The sequence below is a fragment of the Lynx canadensis genome, chromosome B1 (assembly GCF_007474595.2).
Source record: "Lynx canadensis isolate LIC74 chromosome B1, mLynCan4.pri.v2, whole genome shotgun sequence".
NCBI lineage: Eukaryota > Metazoa > Chordata > Mammalia > Carnivora > Felidae > Lynx > Lynx canadensis.
The window spans coordinates 96265356-96283879 of NC_044306.2; the positions used below are offsets into that span (position 1 = coordinate 96265356).

Here is an 18524-nt window from a genome sequence, read left to right on the forward strand (position 1 = left end):
TTTTAAGGGGGAGTCTTTGAGTGGAGAAAAGATGAACCAAAACAAAAAAGATCAAAAGCAACAAAGACTACAAAGGATCAGAGAGTATCACCAGAAACTCCCAACTTCACAGGAAACGTAATGGCACCAAATTCATATCTTTTTGTACTCACTCTTAATGTCAATGGACTAAATGCTTCAATCAAAAGACGTAGGGTATCAGAATGGATAAGAAAACAAGACACATCTATATAGATAAGAAAACAAGACACATGTATATTTCAATACAGATTGAAAGTGGGGATGGTGAACCATCTGTCATGCTAATGGTCGCCAAAAGAAAGCTGGAGTAGCCATACTTAGACAAACTAGATTTTAAAATAAAGACTGTAACAAAGAGATGAAGAAGAGCTTTATATCATAAGAGGTCTATCCACCAAGAAGATCTAACAGTTGTAAACATTTATGCTCCAAAGGTGAAAGCACCCAAATATATAACTCAGTTAATCACAAACATAAAGAAACTCATTGATAATAATACCATAAATTGTAGGGGACTTCAACACCCCACTTACAACAATGGACAGATCATCTAAGCAGAAAATCAACAAAGAGACAATGGCTTTGAATGACTGGACCAGATGGACTTAACAGATATATTCAGAATAATTCATCCTAAATCAGCAGAATGCACATTATTCTCGAGTGCACATGGAATATTCTCCAAACTAGATCACATAGTAGAGCACAAATCAGCCCTCAACAAGTTCAAAAAGATCAAGATCATACCTTGCATATTTTCAGACCACAACGCTATAAAACTTGAAATCAACCACAAGAAAAAATTTGGAAAGACCACGCATACTTGGAGATTAGAGAAATCCAACTACAGAATGAATGGGTCAACCAAGAAATAAAGAGGAAATTAAAAAGTATTTGGAGGCCAATAAAAATGAAAACACAAAAGCCCTGGATTGCAGGAAAGGCAGTCATAAGAGGGATAATCCAGGCCTTCCTAAAAGGAAGGAAGGTCTCAAATACACAGCCTAACCTTACACCTTAAAGACCTGGAAAAAGAACTGCAAATAAAACCCAAAACCAGCAGAAGAAGAAAAATAATAAAGGTTAGAGCAGAAATCAGTGATATCAAAATCAAAGAAACAGTAGAACAGATCAGTGAAACCAGGAGCTGATTCTTTGAAAGAATCACAAAATTGATAAAACCCTAACCAGATCGATCAAAATGAAAAAGCAAAGGACCCAAGTAAATAAAATCATGAATGAAAGAGGAGAGATCACAACCAACACCACAGAAATACAATAATATGAGACTATTATGAGCAATTATATGCCAACAAACTGGTCAATCTGGAAGAAGTGGACAAAGTCCTACAAACCTATACCTACCAAAACTGAAACAGGAAGAAATAGAAGATTTGAACAGACCCATAACCAGTAAAGAAATGAAATCAGTAATTAAAAATCTCCCAACAAATAGTCTTGGGCTGGATGGCTTTCCAGGGGAATTCTACCAAACATTTAAAGAAGAGTTAACACTGATTGTTTTAAAGCTGCTCCAAAATATAGAAATGGAAGGAAAACTTCCAAACTCCTTCCACAAGGCCAGAATTACCTTGATTCCAAAACCAGATAAAGACCCCACTAAAAAGGAGAACTACAGGCCAATTCCTCTGATGAACATGGATGCAAAAATTCTCAACAAGATACTAGTCAACTGAATCCAACAACACATTAAAAGAATCATTCACTACGATCACTGGGATTTATTCCTGGGATCCAGGACTGGTTCAAAATCTGCAAATCAGTCATTGTGCTAAGTCATATTAATAAAACAAAGGATAGGAAACACATGATCCTCTCAATAGTGCAAAAAAAAAAAACTATTTGACAAAATACAGCCTCATTTTTTGATAAAAACCCTCAAAGTAGGGATTTAAGGATCATACTTCAAGATCATAAAAGCCATATATGAAAAACCCACTGCTAATATCATCCTCAGTTGGGAAAAACTGAGACTTTCCCCTAAGGTCAGGAACACGACAAGGATGTCCACGCTCACCACTGTTATTTAATATAGTGTTGGAAGTCCTAGCCTCAGCAGTTAGACAACGCAAAATAATAAAAGGCATCCAAATAGGCAGGGAGGAAGTCAAATTTCACTCTTCATAGACAGTATGATACTCTATGTGGAAAACCCAAAAGACTCCACCAAAAAACTGCTAGAACTGAGCCAGGAATTCAGCAAAGTCCCAGTATATAAATTCAATGTACGGAAATTGCTTGCATGAAGCAGCAGAACAAGAAGTCAAGGGATCGATCCCATTTACAATTGCACGAAAAACCATAAAATACCTAGGAATAAACCTAATCAAAGAGGTGAAAAATCTATACACAGAAAACTATGGAGAGGTTATGGAAGAAATGGAAGAAGACACAGAACAGTGGAAAAACATTCCATCCTCATGGATTGGAAGAACAAATATTGTTAAAATGTTGATTCTGTCTAAGCAATCTACACGTGCAATGTAATCCCTATCAAAATCACACCAGCATTCTTCCCAGTGGTAGAACAAACAATCCTAAAATTTGTATGGAATCAGAAAAGACCTCAGATAGGCAAAGCAATCCTGAAAAAGGAAACCAAAGCTGGAGGCGTCACATTTCCAGACTTCAAGCTATTTCACAAAGCTGTTAATCATCAAGACTGTGGTACTGGCACAAAAACAGACACACAGATCAATGGAACAGAACCCAGAACCCAGAGAAGGATCCACAAACATATGGCCAACTAATCTTTGACAAAGCAGGAAGGAGTATCCAATGGAAAAAAGACAGTCTCTTCAGCAAGTGCTGTTGGGAAAACTGGACAGCCACATGCAGAAGAATGAACCGAGACCACTTTCTTACACCACACACAAAAATAAATTCAAAACGGACAAAAGACCTAAACGTGAGATAGGAAGCCATCAAAATCCTAGAGGAGAAAACAGGTAACAACCTCTTTGACCTTGGCCACAGCAACTTTTTACTTGACATGTCTCTGGAGGCAAGGGAAACAAAAGCAAAATGAAGTATTGGGACCTCATCAAGGTAAAAAGCTTCTGCACAGTGAAGGGAACAATCAGCAAAACTAAAAGGCAGCCAACAGAATGGGAGAAGATATTTGCAAAGGGCATATCAGATAAAGGGTTAGTATCCAAAATCTATAAAGAACTTCTCAAACTCAACACCCAGAAAACAAACAATCCAGTGAAGAAATGGACAAAAGACACGAACAGGCACTTTCCCAAAAAAGACATCCAGATGGCTAACAGACACATGAAAAGATGCTCAGCATCACTCATTAACAGGAAAACACAAATCAAAACCACAATGAGATACCACCTCACACCTGTCAGAATGGCTAAAGTTAACAATTCAGGCCACAACAGATGTTGGCGACGATGTGGAGAAAGAGGAACCCTTTTGCACTGCTGGTGGGAATGCAAACTGGTGCAGCCCCTCTGGGAAACAGTATGCAGGTTCCTCAAAAAGTTAAAAATAGAACTACCCTACAACCCAGCAATTGCAATACTAGGTATCTGTATCCAAAGGACACAAAAATACTGATTCGAAGGGGCACATGCACCCCAATGTTTACAGCAGCACTATCGACAATAGCCAAAGTATGGAAAGAACCGAAATATGCATCGACTGATGATGGGTAAAGAAGATATGGTATCTATAGACAATGGAATATTTCTCAGTGACCAAAAAGAATGAAATCTTGCCATTTACATCAACTTGGACGGAACTAGAGTATATTATTCTAAGGGAAATCAGTCAGAGAAAGACAAATATCATATGACTTCACTCATACATGGAATTTAAGGTACAAAACAGATGAACATAAGGGAAGGAAAGCAAAAATACAACAACAACAGAGAGGGAGACAAACCATAAGAGACTCTTAAATATGGAGGATGAACAGGGTTGCTGGAGGGGTGCTGGGTGGGGGGATGGGCTAAATGGGTGAGAGGCATTAAGGACATGTGTTGGGTTGAGCACTGGCTGTTATATGTAAGTGATGAATCAATGAATTCTATTCCTGAAATCATTATTACACTATATGTTAACTAACTTGGTTATAAATTTAAAAATATAGTAATAAAAAGAACAATCTTGGAAGCAGAGAACATTGGAAGAGTATGTGAAGTGCTAGAGGAAAAAAAATGCTGTCTACGAATCCTGTGTCAAGTGAAACTGTGCTTTTAAAAATAAAGGGAAAATAAAAGCATTTTTAGATAAACAAAACAGAGAACTCGTCACTAGCAGAGCTATTCTTCAAAGCATGATGATGGTTAATTCTTTATGCTAAAAGGAAATGACACCAGATGGCAACTCAGATATAGGGGGAAAATAAGAGCAATAATAATTATAAATATGAGATAATATATGGACATATTTTTCTTTTCTCTAATACTTTTAAAAAATTGACTCCTTTAAAGCAGAATTGAGCAGTATATGTGATGGATTTATAAAGTACACAGTTGTAATATAACAATGGCACTAAAGACTAGGATGATACATGGAAATAAATACATTCCTGCAAGGTTCAAATGTTTTTTATGAGTTAAACATTAACTCTGAATAAATTGGGATAAGATAAAGATGCATGTTATAATCTCTAGAGCAACTACTAAAAAATAATTTAAAGAGATACAGCTAAAAGCCAATAGAATTAAAATGGTATGTAAAAAATGTTTAATACAACAGAAGACAAGGAAGTATCAACAAGGGTTTTTTTTAAGGTGGTGCCAATCAAACCGATTTATTTCAGAATGTTGCTATGTCAGAGAAGAAATATCCTGTGATTATAACAGGATGCTGTATAACCACGTTAAAAGAGCATATTCTAAAGGCTGATTATCTACATACAGTTCGTGCTGTGTTTTGTTAGACTTACACTATAGAAGTAGATTGAAATATTGGTGAAACTTATAATGACTTTTGATTACTGTTTTTCTAATATAAAATTAATAGGTCTCTTCCCCCTTTTTTATTTAGTATATGTGTGATTTGTTTCTAAACTGTTATTGCTGGTTTTCTTTTTTACTTGTTTAAAAATTCAACTTTATTATTTTTCTAGTTATAAGGGTAGTGCATGCTATTCATAAAAATGCAAATACCATAGAAATACACAAAGAAAAGCACAATTTATATACAAAATATGCAATAAAGAGATATACAAAATTACCTTGCAGTCAAATCCCTAGGAAGTAATAACTGGTAACAGATTATTTATAGCGTAAAGACCTTTTTTCTGTGTGTGTGTGTGTGTGTGTGTGTGTGTACGCACACATATACTTAAATTTTGTTTAATGTAAAATGAGTCAGGGGCGCCTGGGTGGCTAAGTCGGTTAAGCGTCCAACTTCAGCCAGGTCACGATCTCGCGGTCCGTGAGTTCGAGCCCCGCGTCGGGCTCTGGGCTGATGGCTCAGAGCCTGGAGCCTGTTTTCGGTTCTGTGTCTCCCTCTCTCTCTGCCCCTCCCCCATTCATGCTCTGTCTCTCTCTGTCCCAAAAATACATAAACGTTGAAAAAAAAAATTTAATGTAAAATGAGTCATACCATAAATACTATGCTACAGAATTTTTTTAGTGAAACATATTTCATGGAAAGCTCTCATATTTAAATGTTTAGTAATGTTTCTTCTTTAATGTTTATTTTTAAGAGACAGCATGAGTGGGGGAGGGGCAGAGAGAGAATCTGAATCTGAAACAGGCTCCAGGCCTTGAGCTGTCAGCACAAAGCCCAACATGGGGCTGAACTCGTGAACTGCAAGATCTTGACCTGAGCTGAAAGTCAGTCTCTTAACCAACTGAACCACTCAGGTGCCCCTGTTATCCCTTCTTTAAACTTACATAATAAATTCTAGAAGTATAATACCTTTATAGACTGAATTCTTTTCTTTATGCTATATAATGATGTATTATATTTTCATATACTCAGGATTCAATTTCTTTATTTTCTAGGAGGAGGATATGTTGTCTGCCCAGGGAAGAGAGGAAGCATCAGATAGGCGTTTACAGCAGTTACAATCTAGTATAAAACAATTAGAAACAAGGTAAATTGTTAAATACATCTAGCTTTCTCTGTTACCTTCAAAAGGTATTCCACATTAGAATTTCAGTTTATGATATTTTCTAGAATATATATTTTATACTGCTAAACAAACTAGTAAGTTTGAAATCTGATTCACTGGACATTATTTATTTTAAAAAATCATGTTCAAAATATTGGTATATTTGAATGTATATTCAAAGACCATTTCTGTCTTACCCTTTCCCCAGTCAGTCATTGCCAAGTTAAGTGAATCCCCAAATGAAAAATGTTCTTTCCATCTTAAAGCAGAAAAAGTTGGGTAAAAATTATATAGAAAAACTAATTGGTAGAACCTACTTACTAAGTAGACACACAAGAGAAAAAAAAATACCCAAGAAATCATTATAGATGTTTGCCCTGGAACCTTCTGGAGGAGTAATTTCAGTTGTCGTTGAAGGTCTAGACTACTTTTTAAATGTATCTGTAGGTTGTTTTTAATTGCTATCTATTTCCTTAAGAGACTTGAAAATTGTCATTTGTAATCTATTAAAGATATAGTGACCACAGCCCATAAATTCACTTTATGGTTTATAAATGAAAAATCTACTCTGATTGGAATCTCATAAATAGCCTGCTAACGTGAGCACATTAAAAATCAAGATCTCCTTGGGGCACCTGGGTGGCTCAGTCGGTTAAGCGTCTGACTTCAGCTCAGGTCATGATCTCACAGTTCGTGAGTTCGAGCCCCACGTCGGGCTCTGTGCTGACAGCTCAGAGCTTGGAGCCTCCTTCAGCTTCTGTGCCTCCCTTTGTCTCTGCCCCTCCCCTGCTCATGCTCTGTCTCTCTCTGTCTCAAAAATAAATAAACATTAAAAAAAAATTAAAAAAAAAATCAAGATCTCCATTCTAGTCCATGGCTAATTTATTGTTTGTTCAGAAGAAAAATTAGTATACTTAACCTTCTGTTTCCTGTGCTTCAAAATAGTAATAAAAATATTATTTTCTCATAGCAGGTTGAGAACTAATTGATTTTAACTACTAACTTGTGATGAAAGGAGTTATAATTTTATGTACGAGGGTCTTGGGTTTTTGTTTTTCAGTTATCTAAACTTTTCAGCAGTTGATTGATTTATTGTACTGCTGCTTTCCTGAACTTCTTTGTGTTAACCTTAGAGAAAAAAATTTGTGATTGTAGATTTTCATTTCTGTTATCTTAGTGGCTATTCTATGCTATGAAAAATGCTAGAGACTTGAGACAGTTAACTGAATAGTGAGTATCAATTCCTTTTGATTCTGATAGCATTGAATCATAAAGAACCTAGGTTTTTGGGGGGGTTTTTTTCATTTTTTTTTCATTCAGCAGTGCTTTTAGTTGTCTTTTTAATGTTGAGAGTTTGTGGTTTTTTGTTACTCTTGTTTTATTTTGTTTTGCTTTTAATATAAAGCTATAATATGATCTAACCAAATAGCTCTGTAAGAAGAGATCACTGCCTATATAAGAAAATCTAAGGATATTTTTTAAAGTCCAATATTCAGCTAGCCACCTCTGAAAAGGAAATTGTTACATTGGCTTCCTTTTAGAGCTATTAAACTAATATTACTGTTAGAATAAAAACAATTATATATTTTAAACTTTAAAAATCTCTTGTATTTTACGTAGGAGAAAGCAAAGTTATTAGCATATTTGATATGTGTTTCTAAACAATATTTAGCTAGTATGTTTTAGGTGTAAATATATCTTATTTAATGGAACTTGCAGTTAGAAAAGCTATGTTTTGGGGGCGCCTGGGTGACTCAGTCAGTTAAATGTCTGACTGTTGACTTCAGCTCAGGTCATCTCACAGTTTTTGAGATCAAGCTCCATGTTGGGCTCTGTGCTGACAGTATGGATCCTGCTTGGGATATTCTCTCTTTCTCTCTCTCTCAAAATAAATAAACAAACTTTAAAAAAAAAAAAAGATAAGCTTTTTAATGGTCATCTTTGTTCCACAAAATCAAAGACATTTTTGCCTCAATAAATGCTTTTTGGCATTATTAAAATTATTATTTATTTTTAAAATTATTCTTTGTGATTCTTTCAAATGCCACAAACATCTGAGAAGCATTAAGCCATTTCCTTTGTCTTTCAAAGAAAGGATCCCCTCCATTCCCCTTTTTAGATGATTCATGGATCCTGGGAATTAATTACCTCCAGAGAATGACAGTTCTCTCTGGGAAATATTTTGCTGGTTTGTATATGCTCAGCTTGAATAAGGCAGAAGTTAAATGAGTTGAATTGCTCTAAGTTACCTCTTCATATTTTTAAATTTGATGTTTCTTTTAAAATGAGAATATGCAAATAGGACTACAAAACCTTCAGTTATGTGACTGGTGGAAAGTGAATTTCGTTCCAATCATTGCTCAGCTTTTTATTTTCTATCCCTACTTTAAGCATAATAGAATACATAAATTCTTTAATTAAAGATGTTGAAATATGGTCTCGATTTTAAGTAGAATAGAAGGCCATGCATTGGAAATTAGTGAATATGTTGGATAAAATATGGAGGGCCTTGGAGATAGTCAAATTTGGATTTCATGTGATGTATTACAGATTCTTGAGTCAGGATTACATGATGAAATTAATATTTTATGAAGATTGATTTGATGATATTTTCAAAGTGAGGCTATTTGGCGACAGGAATATAAATTGTTGGAGGAGAAAGATTTTGAGATTTAGAGGCAAAGTTGCTTTGATTTCTGGTTGTAGTGTATTCTGTCTTTGTACCTTGGAGGAGTTAACCAACCTCACTTAGCTGTAGTTTCTTTAGGATTAAATGAGATAAGAATATATAGGGAACCTAGCACCATGCTTATTATTTTACTTTCTCAAATCTTCCCCTTCTTTCAGAGTAAAGTTAACTTCTTTCTAGAAAACTCACAATTCTTTTCACTTTCAACCTTTACCTTGTATAAGATTTAGGATTTAATAGAATGAACAAGTATTTGGAGGAGAACTAGTCTACTTATTAGACTAACAAATGATGAGAATTCTGAACAGTCAAAAATGATTTTTGGATCTTAATTGTTTTAATGGTCTTAATGAAATAGAACAAGGTAGAATAAAGTCTAATAAACTGTCACAAAGAATAAAGCAGTCTTCAGTGTTACAAAGAATAAAAGTCTTAAATCTTTCCCACAATTATAGCTCTTTGGTTTATTATGAAATGTTTTCAAACTAATCTGAGTATTTTTTTAATATTGACCAAATAAAATTATTTAATTATATTATTTCTGTAAGGTGGTTTTTATATATTAGTTATAAATTGGCTTTATTCATTTTTAATTTTATTTTTATCAGGAAAATATATATGCATTGTTTCAAAATCGTATAGTACCACAAGCATTATAATGAAAAATACATTCTTGTTAATTATCTCATTTATTCACATAGTAAGTTTTCTATGTACTTTATACTCATTCTTGGCTAAATATTCTATCAAAGCTCTAAAATGACTCTCAATCTGGTCAACCACATGAGGTCATTGCCATTACATCCTTTTCTTAAAGAAATCCATTGGTGTCCTCCATCCTCTGCCTCAAACTGTTCACTAGGACTGATGCAAGCTCTCATTTTAAAACTTTAATTCACTAGGTCCTGCGATTTCCTTCTTGCCATTCCTATATTGAAGCCTGTCTTTTGCATCCCCATGAATGCTGCTTTCTTTCTTAACTCCCCCTCATTTTGATGGATACCACCAAATATCCATTTGATGGATTCATCAGCCTCCTGAAGATACATGGGATACATTTATTAAGATGTTGCTTATTTAGAAATATTTTTATCCTGCTTCAAAGGTATTTGATAGTTCCTTGAGTAATGAATCATAGGTTGCAAATGCAAGGTTTTAAATCACTTATTCTTAGAATGTTGACATTTGCCTTATATTATCTAGCCTTTGGATGTAGGGAAAAAATTCCTATGTCATTCAAAATTCCAATATTTTCTCTTTGACTCTTCTTTTCCCTCTGAAGACTTTTAGGATCATCTACCACCCCCACCACCACAATCAGTGTTCTAAAATTGCAGTGTGCACATTCAGTGAGAATCCCTTTTCATTCATCTTACTGGGAACACTTCAGTCTAGAAATTCATGTCCTTCGGTTCAAGGAATTTTCATTTGATGGTTTTATTCATTTTTTTCCTCTGTTCTTTTTTCTTGAACTTAATATGAGTTTCATATTGGACCTTACGGATTGATTACCTAATTTTTCTATCTTTTCTCCCTGATTTTCCATTCCTTCATTGATTTTCTCCTTTCTTGGAGGTTTCCTTAAATTTTCTTCTAACTAGCCATCTGTTGACTTTTTTCTTTTAATTAATTTATTTTGAGAGAGAGAGAGAGAGAGCGTGCATGAGCAAGCAGGGGAGGGGCAGGGAGAGAGGGAGAGAGAGAATCCCAAGCAGACTCCATGCTGTCAGCACAGAGCCTGGTGCAGGGCTCAAACTCAGGAACTGTGAGATCATGACCTGAGCTGAAACCAAGATTTGGACACATAACCAACTGATCCACCCAAGTGCCCCATCTGTTGAATATTTTAGTTATCATAAATTTTATTTTAAAGAGCCATTTCTTATTCTGTTTCTTTTTCCGTAGTAGCTTATTCTTATTTAATATATATCTTAGTTCAGTGTATTAAATACGTATCGTATAAGGTTTTCTTCTGCTATCTGCATTATCTGTGTTCTCTCTACATTCCTTTTGTTCTGTTTGCCCATCTGTCTTTCTTCAAATGCTTGGTGATCCTTTCTATCCATTGATATTTAATAGTAAGACACCAAAGTATTTGAGCAGCACGTATACTAAAAATTGGAATACAGAGAAAATTAGGATGGCCCACATGCGGATCTGTGAAGCATTCCATATCGTTAAACACCAAACTCATAGATAGAGAACAGACTGGTGTTTGCCGGGGAGGGGGTAGGGGATGGAATGGGAGATGATGGTCAAAAGATACAAATTTCCAGTTATAAAAGAAATAAATCATAGGATGTAATGTACAACATGGTGATTATTGATAATAATACTGTATTGTATATTTGAAAGTTGCTAAGAGAATAGATCTTAAAAGTTTTCATGAGAAAAAATTATAGCTGTATGTGGTGATATATATTAACTAAATTTACTACAGTGAACATTTTGCAGTGTAAAAAAATACCAAATCATTATGTTGTATACTTGAAACTAATACAGAGTTGTATATCAAATATGTTTCAGTTAAAAATAAATAAAGAGTAAGACCCCAGAAAGCAGATAGGAAGCTAAGTGTGTATAGGTGGGTTGGGATCTGCCAGACTTTATTATGTTTAGTCAGTAAGCTGGCTTTTTCCTTAGGCAGTCCCCATATATGAGAATCTTTCTTGAGCCAGTTTTCCCAGGGTAGGATTCATTAATCTTCTGCTGTGGGCTGAGTAGAAATGCACAAGTGTGAGTGTATTCCAAAGTTGAAGAAGGAGTCTGGAAGTAATGATGTTCAATATTCAAACTTTCACTCAATACCCTGGGTTTTGGTATGTGTTCTGATCCCCAACTTTAGTTGAAATGACCGCCCCTGCTGTGTAGTTATAGATACATAGATCTGTGGGTTGGATCTGTACCATTTAAGTGGAAGTTTCTATTTGGCAGTATAGTATATTTACTAGGAGCACTGGCTCTGGACCTAGACTAAGTTCAAACTCCAGCTTCACCAGTAACTAGATAAATAACCCTGGGCATGTTGATTACTCTCTGTACTTCTGTTTCTTCATCTATAAGATAATTGTAATGATATAACCTATCTCCTATCTTTTATGTACTATAACTTTATATCCTATCTCATAAGTTAATGATGTAACCTATCTCACAGCATTGTTGAAGATATTGAGGATTCTGTTTTCTTTAACATAAAGTACATAGCACAAAGAATGTTATTACAAGTTTTTGCTATTATCCTTGTTGTTACCATTATTACAAAGATGGAATTGGACCCAATTTTAGCAAGTTGACAGGATTCTTGCAAGATTTGGCTATAGAGCGTGTAGAAGCACTTTTATTAGAGTAATAGTAGTAATACACCTTTTATGTTATAAAATTGTGAAAACCTATATATTTTGAAACTGATTATCTGAATCTGCTTTACTGTAATTCCACTTTACTCCTAACACCAGTCTGACTTTACAGACCCAAGTGGTTGCTGGGGCTGCTAGACTGTTGAATGCATGTGAATCTTTTGTTTGCAAGGCTTTTTCTGACATGAGTGTTAGGGAAGCCTGGAAGTGAGCGTCAGAGAGACTTGTCTGAGGATTGGAATGCACACAGTCCTAAACAAAGCTTGCTTTTAAGAGATGAAGTTGGCATATGCCTTTCATGAGTTACTTGCTCTGCTTGACCCTGAGGATGCCATGGTAAAGCAAATGGCTCAACTAATAATGCTAGTAAAGTGCCATGTGCCCTATACCTCTTTGGGAGAGATAGGGACTGCTTCATCTTCTACCACCAATGCTTTAACTAAATAGAATGGGGGCGCCTGGGTGGCTCAGTTGGTTGGGTGACCAACTTCAGCTCAGGTCATGATCTCGCAGTTTGTGAGTTCGAGCCCTGCGTCGGGCTCTGTGCTGACAGCTCGGAGCCTGGAGCCTGCTTCGGATTCTACCTCTCTCTACCTTTCTCCTGCTCACACTCTGTGTCTCTCTGTCTTTCAATAATAAATAAACATTAAAAAAAATTTTTAAGTGAAATAGAATGAATAACGTCATATATATAAATCATCACATTAAAATATGAGAGGACTGAATTCCATTAAAAGGCAGAGACTTGCAAATTTTGATTAAAAAGTAAGGCCCAGTAATATGTTATATTAGAAAATACCTAAAACAAAGGATAAATGAATTAGAACAAAGATTTCAAGGAAAGAAAGATGATTTATTTTAAATTTAAAATAAAGGTTTTAGCAGCGCCTGGGTAGCTCAGTAGGTTAAGTATCCAACTCTTGATTTAGGCTCAGGTTATGATCTCACAGTTGTGAAATCGAGCCCCACATTGGGCTCCACACTGGGTGTGGAGCCTGCTTCAGATTCTGTCTCTCTCCCTCTCTCTCTCTGTCATAAATAAATATAAAAAAGTAAAGGTTTTAGTGGAGCATATTATCAACTATAAACAAAAAAGAAAGGAGGAGTGAGTCTTACTATTATACTAGGTATGGTTTCATGGTAAAAAGCAGCAAACAGAACAAAGAGAGACTTTATATAATGAAAAATAGCACCATATTGAAAAAGATACATTAATAACCTTACGTGTAGTAAGTAATAGGATAGCTAAATATGTGGTGCAAAAGCTAGGAAATTTGATGAAAGGGTGATTTGATAAAATATAGTTATGATCATTATTTTGGGCCATCTGCATCTTATCTCCCTTCCATGTTTGGGTAATTCCCCAGATTATAGTTCTTTAAGAGAGAATCAACTAATCCTGTGGTGAAGTTTTAGGCATGTTTCTTGCTACAAAGCTTCAAACTTGATTTTCCAGCTCTCCCAGTAAGTCTGTGAACTTACCAATATCTTTTTTAATAAACCTTTTTTCTGCGTAAATTAGAGTTGGCTTCTACTACTGCAGCTAAGAACCCTGACTAAAATGGTAGTAGACCTTATCTCACTTCATTCAGAATGAAGCAGAGGGGCGCCTAAGTGGCTCAGTCCATTAAGTGTTTCACTTTGGCTCAGGTCATGATCTCATGGTCCATGAGTTCGAGCCCCGTGTCAGGCTTTATGCTGATGGCTCGGAGCCTGGAATCTGCTTGAGATTCTGTATCTCCCTCTCTCTCTGTCCCTTCCCCACTTGCATTTCTCTCTCTCTCTCTCTCTCAAAAATAAATACACATTTTTTAAAAAGTTTAAAAAAATGAATGAAGCAGATATACCAAACAACAGCAACAACAATGTATCAGAACCTATTATAAAGTCATAATCAAATTGATATGATTTGGGTATAGAATAGGCCAATAGATCAAGGAGACATGATAATCCAAAAGTAAATCATTATATTTGCATATTTTAGTATGTTAAAGGGATAATTTTACTTCATCAGTTACTAATGGTATTCATACAACTGGCCATCATCTGAAAAAAAGTTAAATTGGACTCCTCTCTTACAACACATTCAGAAGTAAACTCCAGATGCATTAAGATTTACTGGTTAAAAATATTAAAGACATAGCAATCTTTTGAGGAAATCTATGAAATTACATTAGCAATGTATTAATGAGGGAGATAGTCTTTATTAAAAAATGAATCCTGGAAGCTGAAAGATAAAGCCAAATTTAGCTGTATTAAAGTGAACATTTTTAGTGTAGTGAAAATTTCCTAAATAGTCAGTAGGCAGCAACAACCAAAAAAGTAGATTTGGAAAAATATTTGTAGCATACAGAACAATCTGAGCATTTATATTTTAATATTAAAAGAGTTCATATAAAGGAATAAGCAAATAACCCATCAGAAAAAAAAAATTGGCAGAAGATATGAAGAGGAAGTTCAAAGAGGACAATTCACATAGCTAACAAACTAAAAATGTGCTTAAGCTCTCCAGTATTCAGGGAAATACAAATTAATAGTGAAATGAAGTTCCATCCATCATACCAGGAAAAGAAAGAGCTTTGGGATGTATTGCTTGAGGTGATTTCTGTAAGATATTGAATGATAAAAGCAAGTGCAGAAAAGGGTGTATATTATGATCTTAATTTTAATGTTTATTTTGAGAGAGAGAGAGAGAAAGAGAGCAGAGAAAGAGGGGGAGAAAGAATCCCAAGCAGGTTCCATGCTCTCAGCACAGAGACCAACTTGTGGCTTGATCTCACAAACTGTGAGATCATGACCTAAAACGAAATCAGTGCTTAACTGACTGAGCCACCCAGGCACCCTATGATCTTAATTTTTATAACACAAAAAAATTATGTTTAAATACCTATGGACCGATGTATATGTACTTTGCATGCTTATCTATGTGTATACATGCATATATATGTGTATACAATTTTATGAACACAGAGAAAAATATTTAAAGATATACATTAGTAAATTAACATTAAATTGGGTAGAGAGTGGGAAAAGGGAGCCAAGCAAAAAAAGAAAATTTTTAGAAGACAATATAAATAGAAACAACAACTTATTCTTTAAGGATTTGCTTTAAAACATTGTCTTGTGATTATATAATGTAATGTGATACTGTAAAAAGTGTAACATAATTAGAATCAATATCTAGGCTCATTCTCAGCACTACAGCTCATTAGCCATATGGACTTAATCACATGCTTAATCTCTCTGGGTCTGTTGTTCTTTAAGATGGAAATAATGAAACCTACTTTACAAAACTTTTGTGCAGATCAAATGGAAAATACATATGAAAGTAACCAGAATAGTGTTTGTTCTATACTAGATGCTCACTAAATCTCCTATTTTCCTTCTTCCCTTTAAAGATATTTAACTTTCACAATGTGATTATTGACTTTTAGACTCTGTGTAGCAATGCAAGAAGCCACTCAATTAAGAGCACAAAAAACACATTTGGAAAAACAGACCAGAGAATTACAAGCAAAGTGCAATGAATTAGAAAATGAAAAATATGAAGCTATTGTAAGAGCCAGAAATAGCATGCAGCTCTTAGAAGAAGCTAACCTTCAAAAAAATCAGGTAAGAAAACTAGTAAACATGTTTACAAATAATATAATACTGAAAATTCCTCCATGTGACCTAATAATAAGGAAATCGGTAACTACAGAATAAACATATGAAAATAATATTGCTGTGCTCTGCATTGATAGACATACTGTATTCTTCATGGTAAGACTTAACCACAAAATATGATAAAATAGGGATGCCCGGCTGACTCAGTTGGAAGAGCATGAATTTGAACCCCATGTTGGGTGTAGAGATTGCTGAAATGAAATGAAATGATAAAATTTTTTTAAAAAGATGATAAAATGTCAACCCCCTCTCAAAACTTTTATATCAGACTTTATGTCTCCAATCCTTATGTGAATAATCTTCATCCCTATAGTCTCATACTTTAAAAAAGCTATTATAGCACTTTACTACAATACACTATATTTTATTCGGTTGAATCAGATCAATCTTACTCATCTTGATTTCCCCTTCGTCACCTACATAATTACTCTAATAGAGCAGAAGCTTAGTTGACAGGAATTAAATTTAGCTGTAACGATTTATTAACTGGAACCTTCACGCCACTGTTCTTTTTTTAACCCTCTAACAATTGTGATTCCTGTGTATCACATATCATATTTTTTTGTTTTATCACTTCCATATAAATGGCGTATAGTTTATAGAAGTCACCAGGTGGATGGATTTGGTTTTGATGTTGTTGCCTCCTTTATGTAGAGATCATTAAATCATTACTTCATTTAACCAACATTTATTGAATACCTAACATTTGCATAATACTCTACTGGGAAATACAGGGAGTACACAGGAAATACTTTATTTATATTTCCTCTTAACATGATAGAGGTTTTCCAAGAAGGCTATTAAAACAAAACCAGTGATATAAATCACATATTAAGAAGGTAATAAATAAAAAAGAAATAATACCCTTATTTAAACTGGGAATGCAAAATGCTTGTCATGCCTTTCTGCTAATAATCCCATCTGTGATTTGCATACTGTCTCTTAGGATGGTTGAAAGGCACAACATACACATAATATTCTTGGGAATTGCTCTTAACTCTAAGTTAGCTAGAACAGTTAAGAGCAGGACAAAATTACTTATCTTTCCCCTCTGAAGCCTAGTCATATGAGCATTGTTAACATCGGGTCACTAAAGATGAACATTTTTTGTAAACAACAATGGACAGAGAAGTAGTGACAATACTCATTGCCTATCCCTCAAATCTTCTCACTCAGGTCCAAAGTCAACAGACCCTTAAAGAGACTGGTTATGGCTGTATATTAAGCTCCCTCCTGACTCATTGTTTAATTGTTAGAGGAATCCCACCTTCAGTTTAAGCAACCTTCAGTTGCTTATTCCAAAGCCAGGGGTTCTCTCAACTGATCACACAAACAGATATGTAACACAGCGTGTTATAGTTCTCTTATGATGCTTCTCTATTTCCTCATTGTCTTATTCTCCCACACAAAGTGGTTACATCATAACAGCTGTTACTGCATTATTTACAATAACCAGAATATGGAAGCAGTCCAAGTGCCCATCCATGTATGAATGGATAAAGAAGATTTGGTGTTGTAAGAATAGCTAAAATCAGCAACTCAGGCAACAACAGATGTTGGTGAGGATGCAGAGAAAGGGGAACACTTTTTTACTGTTGGTGGGAATGCAAATTGGTACAGCTACTCAGGAAAGCAGTATGGAGGTTCCTCAAAAAATTCAAAATAGAACTACCCTACAAGCCGGCAATTGCATTATTAAGTATATATCCAAAGGATACAAAAATGCTGATTTGAAGGGACACATGCACCCCAATGTTTATAGCAGTGCTATCAATAATTTATAGCAGTGCTATCAATAATAGCCAAATTGTGAAAAGAGCCCAAATGTCCGTCAACTGATGAATGGATAAGGAAGAGGTGGTATATATATACAACGGAGTATTACTTGGCAATCAAAAGGAATGAAATCCATTTGCAGTGACATGGATGGAACTAGAGTGTATTATACTAAGTGAAATAAGTCAGTCAAAGACAGACAGATAGGATATGATTTCACTCATGTGGTATTTAAGAAACAACAGATGAACATAGGAGAAGGGAAAGAAAAATAAGATTAAAACAGGGAGGTAAATCATAAGAAACTCTTTAATACAGAAAAACAGGGTGCTGGAGGGTTGTTGGGTGGGGGATGGGCTGCATGGGTGATGGGCATTAAGGAGGGCACTTGTTGGGATGAGCACTGAGTGTTATATGAAAGTGATGAATCACTAAATTCTGAAACCACTACTACACTATATGTTAACTAACTTGAATTTAAGTTAAAAAAAGAATGGATGGGCTGTATATATATACAATGGAACATTAATCAGCCATAAAAAGAACAAATTCTTACCATTTGTAACAACACAGATGGATCTAGAAGGTATAATACTACTGAAATAAGTCAGAGGAAAGACAATACCATATGACTTCACTCATGTGGAATTTAAAAAACAAAATGATTAAAAAAAGAAACAGACTCTTAAATATGGAGAACAAACTGGTGGTTGAGAGAGGGCAGGTGGGTAGGGAGATGGAGCAAATAGGTAAAGGGGATTAAAAGTACACTTAATGGTGAACACTGAGTAATGTATAGAACTGTTGAATCATTCTATTGTGCACCTGAAGCTAATATAACACCTTATTGTTAATTCTACCTAAAAAAAAAACAAAAACAAAAACAAAAAACCAGCTGTACCTCTTACTAGCT

At 34.9% G+C, this 18524-nt stretch overlaps 1 protein-coding gene across 6 annotated transcripts in view; it reads left to right on the forward strand.

Moving 5' to 3' along the window:
- SCLT1 (sodium channel and clathrin linker 1) overlaps positions 1-18524 on the forward strand; it is a 226190-nt gene that overhangs the window by 106007 nt on the left and 101659 nt on the right. For all 6 annotated transcript variants that reach the window (XR_003968348.1, XR_003968349.1, XM_030313073.1 and 3 more), the window contains 2 exons: positions 6015-6106; positions 15604-15781. Coding sequence is in view for 4 of the 6 variants with exons in the window: in XM_030313073.1 (XP_030168933.1) it covers positions 6015-6106; positions 15604-15781 (270 nt within the window). In the remaining 2 variants the exon portion in view is untranslated. The remainder of the gene's footprint in view (positions 1-6014; positions 6107-15603; positions 15782-18524) is intronic.